This window comes from Aulonocara stuartgranti, assembly GCF_965226115.1.
Source record: "Aulonocara stuartgranti genome assembly, chromosome: 12".
NCBI lineage: Eukaryota > Metazoa > Chordata > Actinopteri > Cichliformes > Cichlidae > Aulonocara > Aulonocara stuartgranti.
In genome coordinates, this window is record NC_138948.1 from 10,981,677 (window position 1) to 10,995,835 (window position 14,159).

The following is a 14,159-nucleotide window of genomic DNA, read 5'->3' on the forward strand; positions in this document are numbered from 1 at the left end:
CTGCTTACCTGTCACAGATCACGAGCACAGAGTAGGAGTCGTAAACTTCAAGCAGCAGCTTTATTTGTTGAAAAAAAAGATACTTCATAAAACAAACTTTCAAAAAACAAACCAAAACCCCGAACAGGGAAACACAGAATTAAACACTAGGAAACGAGGAGCATGGAACATACTGGCATACAAATGCTACAATTATTACTATTATGATTTGTTTCCACGGTGCTGTCAGACAACATGGATGTTCTTTTTAAAATGAAAGGCAATGCAGGTTCCAGGTTCTTTTTTTGCAGATATTATGTATTATTCCTACAAATCTAATTGTTTTTTCCATATTAAATTATTATCTTCAATTTCATAGGATTTAAGAAACGTACAGTAATTGGAACACTTTCAAAACAAAACTATCATTCTGTTTTTAACTACTAAGTGCCATATGTGAGTCAGAGAGAATGAATTTTACAGAGAACTGTAGAAGTAAGGTTAGATTTACTGTCAGAGGATGAGATAAAGCAGTGCCAGATATTAGAGCAGGAAGGTCAGATCTCAGAAAGCATACCAAAATTTGAGGAACCTGAGTGGACCACACCCACCATTATCGATTATGGATGAACAACTATGTGTAAGATAGTTTTTCCATTACAATGTGTTGAAGCCACCTTACTTTGTGACAGGTTGAATGACTATTGCATATAAAACTGTTCAGTTAATACTAATTCATATCAGTTGATATAAGGACGAAAATAATGTAAATATGGTAAGAAAATGGTTAAGAGTTTATTATTTTTCATGTTATATTAATGGCTTTCATGTTACTTAAGAGAACTGCAATCTATACATCAGTGATCGGCTAGTAAGCCTTTTCTGGGATCGATTAGTAGTGTCTCTATTCTCCACTAGGGGGCTTTCGCGCGTTCTCCTCACTGCAATAAACTACTGCATGAGAGACGCAAGTCATAATCACTCTCGTGATTCTTTTCCCCCTGTTTTCAGGTAAAAGTGTTTAAAAGTTGATATATTTCCAATGTGTACACTGTTAAGATATTTAAGAGGTAATCCTTCATTGTTTTGTAAGCGTTAAAAGCATTACATTGCAGTTTTGTGCACATATACGTGGCGGTTTTGAGCTGTGTTTTGTACTGTGTAATGGCCATTAAGATAACGGCAGGAGCTAAAAACACCGCGATTGTCAGCCATTTTGTCAGGAAACCTGCTCAAGTATATGTATAGTAAGCACTTTAGTATTTCGGTTTATTATTTAGTGTTTTTCTTCCACCATGTGACATTTAGCAGTACAGAATGTGAAACGTTTCTGCTCATTTTCACTGCAATAAACTACTGCATGAGAGACGCAAGTCATAATCACTCTCGTGATTCTTTTCCCCCTGTTTTCAGGGGTGTAACAACTTCACCCTATCACGTGACCCATTGAGCCACCTGACCCATGATGTGAGTAGGAATTGAGACACCTGGGAAGGGATCTCATGACAGTATTGCAGGTGGCAGACAGATGGTGTCGTAAGCCACCTCCTCTGTTCATAGACAGTTGTTCACAGTGGACATAGATGACTTCTTACATTCTTCTTTCAGAGGTCAGCACTCCTTGCAGTAGTTGTGTTGGGGAGTTTTGTCCTCGATGAACCAATTTTTGTCTGAAGGCGTGGCTGGGTCTGAAGAGCACTGAGATGTTGTGTTTGGAGAAATTGGGGAGCCCATGGCACATCCATGTTTTTGTTTGTAGAAATCCTCATTGCATTTAAAAATTTCAATAAGAAGGGCTTATTAGAAGCAAGTGGACATGATTTATTGATATAAAGAATTCAAATAGAGGTTTTTGGTGGTTAGATTATGATGGCCCACAAAATCTCAGCAGTGATATGGATTACAGCAGGAACCCCCGACCCCCGCAGCCTAGTAGTAATGGGATGTCCGGCTCTTTTTAGAGAACCGGCTCTTTCGGCTCGCCTCACTAAAAAGAGCCGGCTCTTTTGGCTCCGAACCGGCTCTTCAGGTTGTTTTGTTGCTTTAACTAATTTATTATTAACAATAATATAAAATTATGCACAAAAGGAATTACTAATGTAAAAAAAAGTGGTTTTATTTATATATGTTTATATATAAATATATGCTGTGGCCCCTAGAGACAAAACACGTACAAACTCCAAAAAGCACATACAAACTCCAAAACACATTTCTAGGATGAACTGAACTTCCAAAACAGAGCTACCTAGATCACCTAAATGACACAATTAAAAGCATGAAAGCATATGTGTATTGTTTGTGTTTTTATACACAAGCATTCATATATAGTCAAATAATTTAAAAAAAAAAGTTAATTTACCTGTTATTACCACACACCAAATCCGGTCGTTGGTACTTGCTGGCTTGTGTAGCCACTAGGTAACAAAAGCTCAACACTGCGCCTAGCATCCTGGAGCACTTCTGTTGTCTTTTGTATGTGTTTTGAGTTTTTATGTGCTTCTGAGTTTTTACGTGTTTTGGAGTTTTTACGTATTTTTACGTGATTTGAAGTTTGTATGTGCTTTGTCTGTAGGGGCCACCGTAAATATACTTTTATTTATTCACTCAACATAAAATGTAATAAATAAATCATATAATACAAAAATCAACTATTCACATTTCAACTTTTAGCTATTTAAATTTTCAGCTTTTTCCTTTTACAAATTTCAAGTGAAACAACACAAAACACTGCAAACCACAACACAATTAAATATAAATTATAATATGAAAACAAAAAGAAGATGCATATTCTCTGTCATATGGACCTGCATGAATAAACTTTCTGAATCCTTTAGCATCTGCAACTGAATAGTTGTGGATGATTACTATACCTTTCTAATGTGACGTTGTTATCCCTGGCTCTTTCTCTGTCTCTCCCTCCTGCTCTGTTCCTGTGCTACTGAGTGTAACCAGTGTTGCCAACTCCTCAGTAAGAAAAATCGCTATTGGCTGTCCTAAAAGTCGCTTGAAGTCGCTAAATGACATCATCGCCTAATTTGCATAATTGGTCATGCTAATATAATTGTAACCTACGTTGTTGGAGAGAGAAATAACATCGTGGAAGAGACATAAAGTGAGTAAAAAACGTCCTAAATGCATTTAGAATTTATTTAGAACTACAAATTAAATTTATTTTAGCAATTATTGTTTTTTGTAATGTCACAATTCCAACCCTGCTCCTTTATTCGGGCTTGGACCGGCAAAAGTGACCCGAAATAGGCACTCTGGTGGAGTTACTTTGTGTGTGTGTGTGTGTGTGTGTGTTTATAAGTAGTTTTAAACTTGATCCACAAAACAACATAACAGTAAAAGAAGAACTGACTGCGTTACAGTCAGTGCGGGAGCAGCGGCTTTGCTCATGCGCGATTCATTTGCAGTTTGGACGCATAGGGGTGAACATCTCCTGCCCTGATAGCAGCTGGGGGAGGACTATCCTCCGCCTGTGAGCGCTTTGGCACGGGCGAGGTGCCCACAGCAGCACCCGCTGCTTGTTGAGAGTAAAAGCGATACGCGCTTTCACGTCAAAAAGTTGTCATAAATAAGTCTCCAATAACACCAGAAAAAGTCGCCAGATTTGTTGCTAGTCGCTTTTTAGAAAAAAAGTCGCTAAGGGGGTCTGAAAATTCGCTAAATATAGCGACAAAGTCGCTAAGTTGGCAACACTGAGTGTAACTACCGCCCCTCCCCCCTCTTCCCAGCGTAAAGCACAAGGCTCGCATGCTGAGTGAAGCGGAAAAAAGTGTGAGAGAGAGGCAGTGTTGCCAACTTAGCGACTTTGTCGCTATATTTAGCGAGTTTTCAGACCCCCTTAGCGACTTTTTTTCTAAAAAGCGACTATCAACAAATCTGGCGACTTTTTCTGGTGTTCTTGGAGACTTATTTATGACAACTTTTTGACGTGAAAGCGCGTATCGCTTTTACTCTCAACAAGCAGCAGGTGCTGTAACGCAGTCAGTTCTTCTTTTACTCTTTTACTCTTATGTTCTTTTGTGGATCACAAGGTTTAAAACTACTTATAAACACACACACACAAAGTAACTCCACCAGAGTGCCTATTTTGGGTCACTTTTGCCGGTCCAAGCCCGGGTAAAGGAGCAGGGTTGGAATTATGACATTAAAAAAAAACAATAATTGCTAAAAGAAATTTAACTTGTAGTTCTAAATAAACTCTAAATGCATTTAGGACGTTTTTTTACTCACTTTATGTCTCTTCCACGATGTTATTTCTCTCTCCAACAACGTAGGTTACAATTAGATTAGCATGACCAATTATGCAAATTAGGTGATGACGTCATTTAGCGACTTTTAGGACAACCAATAGCGATTTTCCTTACTGAGGAGTTGGCAACACTGGAGAGAGGGGAGAGAAAGAAAAAAAACCCACGGCTCGCGATAAGGAGCTGGCTCGCGTCATTCACGTCAAAGACCCGGCTCTAAGAGCCATTTCGTTCGCGGCTGACCCATCACTAATGAGAAATACACCTAGTCAAATTTCTCACGATCAAAAAGTGGGTAAGTGTGCGTGCGTGTTGCTGTAGTTATTATTGTTGTTGGTGGTGAATGGGGTAAGCTTGTTAATGATATATTTAATCACAAGTGTTTGGGTGTTTATTTTGCTGACTTGTTAATTTCAGTTGTCAGACCACATCCTTTCAGCTCTCTATATAAAGCTGAGCGTCACAGTTTCAGTGCATACAGCATCTATGAGAGACAAAATGCAAAATGTTCTGCCTGAGTAATTTCAGTGTTTTAATTCCATGCATGCTCCTCTTGATCATCCAGCCAGGTGATTAATGATTTGTATTGAACTTTAATTAGATAATTAGATAATTTTCTCATGCATTTAAATAAGCAGAATGCATAGTCACATTATTGATATCTTTCAGCATTACAAAAGCAGCTGGTGAAGGATGTTTGTTACATGAATCTGTTTTCAGCTTCATCGTCTGCTGACTTTATGTGATGGATATTTCCTTTTTTTCTAGGTCATGGGTCCAAAATTATTGAAGGGAAAGAAGTCAAGCCACACTCGTTGCCTTTCATGGCCCATGTGGAAAGCAAAAAATCTTTCTGTGGAGGGACGTTAATCCATCCACAATGGGTCCTGACAGCTGCACACTGCACCAAGTAGGAACATGAGGACTTACACACACACACACACACACACACACACAAAGAAGTATATGGTTCTATATATACATATCACAAATTCTTTATTTTCTTACCATAGATAGAAATATAGCAATCAAATTGGCATCAAACATACTGTATGTGATTTTTATAGACAGGCCTGTAAGCCTGTAAGACACAAGTAGATTTGTCTGCATTGTCTGCAAATATTGATGTTGGTCATAATTCAAGAAATGAGAAAAAGATTAAATGTTTATTTAAAACAGAATAATCATGTTACAAACAAGAAATGTGTGGTAAACACTGTCACTGAAAGAGAAATTGCACTCTGAAATTTTCATAACTGCAACATTAATATTGTTAAAATTCAGCTGGAGGAAAACTCCATGCAGTCTCTATAATAGCCATAAACTAAATATATATAATAACACACATTTACTATGATATTTTGATAATTGTTTTATTTAAAAAGGTTAATCTGACCTATTAACCTTTTATATAATTGAAATTTCACTAATATTTTTTTTCTTCCACAGTATGAGTAAGGTGACCCTGGGAGCACACTCAATCAGGAAAAAAGAAAAAGATTCTAAGCAGGTCCAAACGGTTGATAAACGTTTTCCTCATCCTAACTATTACAAGGCAATCAAGGGCAATGACCTCATGTTGCTCAAGGTAAAGTGATAATTCATTGTCCAAAAGCAAGTGAAAGAGAGATGCAATAATGTGAACAAGTTTGTTTGCAATCTTATATGATTTATTTCTGTGCATGTATGGACATATTTCAATAAATCACTGTGCCTGTTTTGGATTTTCCAAGCAAAATACAAATAAATGAGTGGTGTGTCAAGACTTTAGCACGTGCTGCCTATAGAGTAAATACTAAAATTCAAGGCCAGCTCTCTGTATGTAATGTAGTCATTATCAATATGTAATCTTCCTTTTTATATATATTTTTTTTTCAGTTGAAGAAACCAGTAAAGCAAACCAAGACAGTAAAATGTCTAAAGTTAGCCAAAACTGTCAAGGACCCTCCAGCTGGAAGCAAGTGTCTGGTTGCTGGATGGGGAGAAACTGAAAACAAGAAAACATCAGATGTTCTCCTGTCTGTCAATGTGACTGTGGTTGGTAGACGGACATGCAACTCTCGTGATTATTACAACCACAACCCAGTTATCACCAGTGACATGATATGTGCTGGTTCAAATGGTAAAAAAAAGGCTGATACCTGTCAAGTAAGTATATAGAAAGTATGTAAGGAAGTAAATATCCATCCAACTCAACACCCTTTTGACATTGTGACACCTGTAAGTTAGTCAAAGAAAGACTAATATATTTGTTCTTTTGCCAGGGGGATTCAGGAGGACCACTCGTGTGCAATGGAGTGCTGGTTGGAGTCACTTCTTTCGGAGAAGGTTGTGGTATCATTAAAAAACCTGGAGTCTACTCGTTTCTCTCAGAGAAACAACTCAAGTGGATCAAAAAAACAATGCAATCTTTAGAAATCTTATGAACCCACAGGTGTCAATCCATACAAGCTGAGCAAGAAGCAAATCTTTTCTTTGATAATAAATGTCCATGCCTTTAATGTAGACTGCTTACATGACCATTAGCCATTTTATCATTTCATATTCACATTATTTTCTGATATTTCAGTTTCTGTTAGCTTGATGAATTTTTTTGAGCATGCTCTTTTTTGTTGATTTTTCATTCCATCTATCCCTGCTTAAAACCCCTCATAGGATATTTTTTATAAACATTCTACTATATAATAAATCTTTCATTGTTTGTAACTCTTTCCAAGTGTCATTTTGTTTTTACTCTGACACCTTCTACCATCAAAGCTTGATATTTCAGTCCTTTGGTTTTAGTGTTCAAATTAAATAACTATAATGACTAAGAAAAGACAAATAAGACAATTAATGTAATGTCAACACAGAGAATATTAACTTGCAAAACATAGAAAGAAAAAAATGTGATTAAGCTCTCACTCAGAGCAGACCACAACAGACAAATGCTAAGTCTCTATATAGAGACTTAGACTATGACTTACTCAGTGTGCACATTTTCAGAGGACATGCCAGCACTATGTTCATAATCTCAGTATATGCCCCAACACTCTTTCAATTATCATTTCTTACCTCCAGAAATCCTGTTTCATTTTGATTCAACTGGTCCTCTTTTTACCTGAATAACACACGTAGTTTTTACTCATTATGATACATTTGACCACAAGTGTTAAATTAAAAGAAAAGAAAAGAAAAGAAAAATGTTGAAATCTCCCAATTCTTTGAATCTTTGGGCTGAAGGAGGGACAATACTCGGTGTATAAATGCTCAATCAACAATCATTTATTTCCATACAATTCAACAGTCAGAGCATTACAACGTCCGGACGGGAGAGATGCTACCAGAGGGTCAGGCACATGTCTCAAAATGGTGACGGGTTGCTCAGCTTTTTATAGTCTCTAGTGGCCCCCAGCTAGTCGTAAAAGCCAAAACATCACATTTTTTCTCTGTTACAGCGCCTAAGTTATGACCTCGGCAGTTGTTTCTCTGCTTTCTGTAAGGTGGGGGTGTGGAATGTGGTCTATCTATCTCCCCTGTCTTTAGACACAGAGTCTCCTGCTTACAACCTTCTCTTCATGATTCAACAATTAAGCATGTCAAGAAAACAGTGTAACACATTCCCAGCAGATCAAGGATACAGAGTGATGCACATTTATCTAATGAACTAATATGTGAATATGTTCTGTTAACTCAAAAGTATAATGAGAACTAAACTACATACAGCTCACACACTCTATATTAAAGGGTATAATGTGATCTACAGCAGTATTCTAATTCAACTACTTTGATTACATATATAAGGTAACATATAATAACAGAATAATCTAATAAAAAGCATGCAATTTTGCATGCCAAACAATAGACCACTTGTAATTAACGGGGGCCGAATCCCGCGGGATACCTACCGGGCAACCAGTCTAACCAGGTCCACTCCCGCGTCCAGGAATGGGTGGCTTGCCAAAGTTGACCTTCGCGCTCTCTTACTAGGATCAAATTGGTAACTTTAAGACCGTAACTGTGGCGTCCAACGTCTGCTGACCTATTGTAAAATTTATTATACTTCCACGGCAACACGTGAAAACGACTTTTCACAGACACTTAAAATAACTTTGCAGCAGACTTAAACATCAACCTGCAGTTCTTAGCAAAAATCTCTTGTTATAATGTTTCAACACCACTGAGCCAATTTAACAGTGAAGATCATCAACTCAGCGAACAGATAATTTAGAATTCATCCAATCTGCACATTTTGATTTAACAGGCTGTGCTTACCTTTGTATTATCAAGCCGGCTCTCCGTTCGCTTCATTTTACAATTTCACCTTAAGCTGAATTTGTCTTCTCAGCCGTAAAAGAATCCCGGGTTTTCAGCACCAACTATTAAATTCGGTTCTTGTCATTCTTTTACTGAATAGAGAGAACACGACTCAGTCAGTCAAAATATTTATAATTTTATTTAATCATCTTCCGGAAGAGAGAGACCTGCACAGCCCAAAAAGCCAGTTGCAAAATCTCTAGCATTAGAAATCAAAATGTGTATCATATAGGTGTTAATTTGGTCCTTTCCACGTCACACATAGTTTTGATAAAAACAACTCCTTCTGTGTTACTAGTTTCGCTCTTTCTGTCTGGTTTCCTGTATTTTATTAATATACCTCTGCAGCTCTGCACTAAACTTCCTGTTTTTTAAACTTCCACTAACGTAAGCTTCTGTTGCTAAGACGACCTATCACCCTCTGACCTAGTTCTCTCTCACAGCTGGCCTTGCTTTATAGAGGCCTTTATTATTAAACTACATAAAACAATATAATCAGAAAATAAGCACCAAGAATATATATTTATTCCATAACAGAGGTCAGTTCCTTCATCATAATTATGCAAATTCTCATGACCCTTGATCAACAACCACTGATCAAAGCCCAATGGTCAATAAAAAGGTTCCTTTAGATGCATTTGTTGGCCACATATGTATAGGCTGACCACATTTATTAATCAGGTGTAAAAACCGTGAATAATAATTTAATATATGAAAACAGCGTGAATGATAAATGTGCACAGCCTGTCGCGGTGGGGAACACTGGGGTGTTTATTCAGTGGGCCCAAAAGCAGACACGGGATATACAGCAGACACAGGCTGACGTTCAAAAACAAAAAAGACAAGGCAAGGTGGAACAAGGGTGAAACTAATGTGACCAAGTGGTCGGCAGGGTTGGATAAAAAAAAAACAACTAATAAACACGACAACACCACCTAATGGAATTTCACCCCCAGGAAATATATATGTAAGAAAAATAGATAAAAGAGGCCGCAGATTCAAGGATGCACACCGAGGCAGGTTGGCTCCAATATTAATACAGTTTTATTTAGTTAAAATAAATAAAATATTAGAAAACAAAATGTAGCGTCATTGTTGACAGTGTCCTAAAGTTAAAATAAAACAATCATGGAACTTGGACTTACCAGCAGCCGTGGACCCAAAAGAAAATCACACAAAAAGAAAATCACTAGAGTCCACCCGGTGGTGTACAAAGGAAAGTGTGAAAACGACCCACCACCTGAGGTCCCAGGGCCACTGGCACGTCTTCCGTTCACTGAAATAAAACACAGAACTACACGTTAAAAGAATAAAATGACACTGAGCGTTAGGCTTGTTACATATCATAAAAACTAAAACTTCAATCTGTATTAGCTTTAATAAAAGAAATCACAAATGCACGCACGCACACACACACACCAAACTGGAAGGCTTACACCCCACAAGTCAAACTATGACTCGTCCTGGTGGCAACTGTCCAGACCTCGATCACAAGCCGGTGTTCTGGGAATCCATCCTACCTCAAAAAACATCCTACCCAATGTTTCTGCGCAGACGCGGCGCATGCGCACAACACCAATGCCGAATTAACTTCTTTTTCGCTCACCCATCCGGAATACTTCTTAAGGTTATGGTTAGGGGTAGGGGTAGGTTTAGTCACAAGTCACCGTCAAATTATAATACGGGTAGGACGATTTGTCAGAGTAGGTAGGATGGTTTCTCAGAACACCGGCTTAACTTTATACGGACTGACGCCACACTGCAATCAATATGCAGGTGGGTTCCCAGTTAACCCAGTTGCGTAGTCGAGAGGGGGTAGGGACAAATAAGTAAATACTTCTGCCTACTCCTTTTCAAACAAATAATGGAATGATATTTTGTAATGATTGTGAAGGCACATGTTTGAAATAAAAATGAACTGAACTGAACTGAACTGAACTGAGAGAGCGAGCGCAGGAGAGAGTGAGGGCGGTGGAATTTGATCAGAGACAGTCACACCACGTGGGCTCTGAATTTTTGTGGCCTGTTTAATCACAGTGATTCATAACATGAAACATGCAGGTAACTTGCACTCACTGTGACACTGGCTCTCAGTTTCCATACTACACCACTAGATGGTGTTCTCTGCCATATGGTTTGAGCAGTGTGTGCCTTCAGCCTAGCAAACGAAACTAGAAAACTAATCATTTAAAAACATATGAACAAGTGGTTAAACTGATTAATGCTATTTTTGATCAACACTGACTATTGTGGCAACATTAATACCTTTTTCTGCAGTGCACAATAAATCAAATTTAGTCAGTATTTGGGATTTTCCACAATTAGCAAGATTTGATCAATACTACTACTTAAAGGGCAAAGTAAAAGCAAATCAAGTGCTCCTTCAATCAGCACCTTACCATGTGCCTGCAGCCACCAGTCACAGTTGTTTCCTGTATGCTGCAGTTTCCTGAAAAGGAAAACAGTCTGTAAAAAAAAAAACAGATGTACAACAAAAAGCCAAGCAAACAAAAGCAACAGATGATCAGCATTGTTTGGATACACTCTGGCTTTAGTGCAAGTGACTAAGAAGAATTCATATGAAAATAGTGATGTAGAGTTGTGTATGCACTGCAAAACAACACAACTAATGTTCAAAATATGAATCGCACACTGGCAGTATATTGGCAGTTGGTGGGTAGCTATGGACTTCTACCTGCAGAGAGTGTCTGTTTTCCGATGGGGCTGTGCCAAAAATATGTGGTACAACTGGTCTGTAGACTACTTTTGGTCAATCAGCTAGCTGAATAGAAGAGAAAAGTTATAACAGCTGAAGTGAAACCAAGTGTTAAAAACAACAAAACGTTTCCTTGGTAGTCACTGTTTGTACTTTTCATTATGTATTTTTTGATCTATGGTGTTTGATTCCCTCTTCTCCCATTCCTGGTAAGCTCAGCTATCCAGCCCTTCCCTAATGCATGCCACTAGTCATCCAGACCGCATTCAATCAATGCACAGGATCATTCACAACAAGCAACGCAATGTTCGGATTTTGTAGGACTGCACAGGGGCATGTTTGCATTAGTTGAATACCCCTCTCTGTATGCTGTCCATAGGCAAATCCCTCTACAAATGGAAACATAAATTAGGCATAAATCTTTCAACCACCTTACAACACACTTCAAACTGCAGAATAGTTTTTGCATGAAGACCAAGAAAAAAAGTGCAGTGGCTGTTAACACGTATCACAAATACACACTGGCCTCAATACAAACATAAACCAATTGCATAACTATTTAAACAAATATGCCAGTCCACAAGAATTTTTCAATGTAGTAGTACAAACACCGTATGAAAAACATCACAAATAAAATGAGGGGGACCTCAGAGCTGTGGAACACTTTTCTAAGCATTTTATTCAAGTAAAATGAAATATAATACTATACAGTATAATGAAGCAGCTGAGTTACTGCATTTGGATATATTGTACATATACAATATGGAACATTTACACTACCGGTCAAAAGTTTTAGACCATCCTCACCCCATCAAACTAAACTTTTGGAATTGTTCAGTTTTCGCAAGGCTCTGGGTGAGCAACACGTTCTCACTCCCAAAGCGAAACATTTTATTCTAGGTGACAAATCGGTGGTATATTACGCTTCTGGGCACCCAACACGTCCCTATATTAGGAGATCAGAAAAATAAGGACACATGACAACCATTTGGAATGAATTGACACATGTACGTTCATTTTACTTAAATCGCTTTGGAAAACACTATCTAACATCATTAAAGTCGTGGTTAACGTTAGGGAAAAGGTTAGGGTTAGGGCTGGAATACATGGCTGGAATGTCTATTACTCTGGGAGTGTCATTCTACTGGGTTTATCCATAACCTGGCATGTAGCATAAGAATGCAGAAGGTCACACTTTGTTGTTCCTCAGGGACGCAGCGGGATGTGACAAATCATCAGTATATTATGCCTCAGGAGTGAAAATGGGCTGGGGTTAGAATCTGTTCTTGAATCTGTTCATGAGCATGAATTGTCTTCCAGAGAGCAGCAGCTTTGACAGGTCGTGTCTGGGTTTGCACGTTCTTTCATGATATTGGCAGCTCTGCTGGGACAGGAAAAACTGAAAAGTTCCTCCAAAAACAGCAGTGCACAGTCAAGGAGTTTCTGATTTTCATGTCTTTTTGAAGGCCTCAGTAAGCTGATTTTCACATTCTTTCAGTACCCATCCTCTCACTCCATGCAGGAGGGTGACAGCTCTAACCGCACACCTTACATTATGCTCTAGCACTGTGAAGGTGTGGCTGTAGTTATCACAAGGATGCTAGCTCCTTTCTGTGAAGCCCTTTAACTCTCTCACCTTTACCAAATAGGTGAGCACACCACCAGCTGAACACTTGTTGGTCTTGTGATGTTTTGCCTGCCCTGCCAGACTTATCCCATCTTCCTCCCCTCACTCACAACCAGACGTAGCAGATGGCCTTTCTGAGCCTGGTTCTGCCAGAGGCTTCTTCCTGTTAAAAGGGAGTTTTTCCTTCTCACTGTTGCCAAGTGCCTTCTCAAAGAGGTTTTTTTGATTGTTGAAGTTTTCTTTTTATTACTGTAGGGTCTTTACATCAACAGGTAAAGCACCTTGAGGCAACTACTGTTGTGATTTAGTGCTATAGAAATAAAACTGAATATTTGCCAAGGCAAGTAAAGCCCCTTGATCTTCTTTTTAAAGATCACTATACCTTTCTGATGGCTATTTTTGGGGTGGCTCTAGTTGTGCTATAAAAGGTTTGGTTGCCAGGTCTGAAAGTTGTGTCACTTCTAATTTCCTTTGTCATCCAAGGCTAGGCCTGGACATGTTTGTCAACAGTAACATTGCCAACACAGTGATGTACACAGAAGAAAACATTTGATGTGTGCACTTAGCCAACTTAGTTCAAACCTTGTCTCATACCCGCAAGGACACTTTTGCACGCCTTTGTGGTGGCTTGTATTTTGCTCCTAAGTGGAGTGTATTCTGGGATCACGAGTAGAGATAAAAGCTACTTTCAGTGGGTGGTTCTCTTTGCTTGATTTGGCAGAAAGAAAAATGATCTGTCAACTCATTCACCCAGCGGTGCAGAAAGAGTTAAATTACGTTCTCTACTGGAGTCCTACGTCATGTGACAAATATGGCCAATGTGATTGGCTGTGCCTTTCAGGAAGCTCTGTTTACTTTTAGCAGCGGCAAGCCTGCGCTGCAAGGACCTGCAAGGAGGAGAGGAGGATGGCAGCAAAAAGGAAGAACCTGGATATAAGAAAGTATTAAAAACATTATGTAATTATTACTAAATGTTGTTAAGTCCTTAAAGTCATATTCTTTTATTGTCATAACTGTATTTGAAGCTATTTTTATTTTTGTATGAAACCTGATTTATATGGAATATGGCTGAAGTAAACTAAAGCCTAAAATACTTTAGTCAGTCATTTGTTTAATAGTAATTTAACATTATATAATTCACATTTAAAACTATGAATTGTAATTTTAAATGGTTTAAAAGCATGTAGAATAGCATATGTAGGCAAGTAAATTTCTCCTTTTTTTATCAAGAAGCAAAGACAAAAAGGAAAAAAAAAAGAAACAGGGCAGGGTTCGGCGGTTGAAT

The 14,159-nt window shown here is 38.3% G+C and overlaps 1 protein-coding gene across 4 annotated transcripts; it reads left to right on the plus strand.

Moving 5' to 3' along the window:
* Positions 1-445: 445 nt before the first annotated feature.
* Positions 446-7,097, plus strand: LOC309719030 (granzyme A-like). 4 transcript variants are annotated; one of them, XM_082554792.1, is made up of 6 exons: positions 3,326-3,353; positions 3,956-4,804; positions 5,004-5,145; positions 5,685-5,823; positions 6,114-6,383; positions 6,500-7,097. In XM_082554792.1, the coding sequence occupies exons 2-6, from the start codon at positions 4,741-4,743 to the stop codon at positions 6,659-6,661; spliced, it is 777 nt and encodes a 258-aa protein (XP_082410918.1). In that variant the 5' UTR covers positions 3,326-3,353; positions 3,956-4,740; the 3' UTR covers positions 6,662-7,097. The 4 variants fall into 4 exon arrangements, with proteins under 4 accessions (XP_082410919.1, XP_082410920.1, XP_082410918.1 ...); XM_082554793.1 differs by lacking the exons at positions 3,326-3,353; positions 3,956-4,804 and adding an exon at positions 446-1,446; XM_082554794.1 differs by lacking the exons at positions 3,326-3,353; positions 3,956-4,804 and adding an exon at positions 446-990.
* The last annotated feature ends 7,062 nt before the right edge of the window (positions 7,098-14,159 follow it).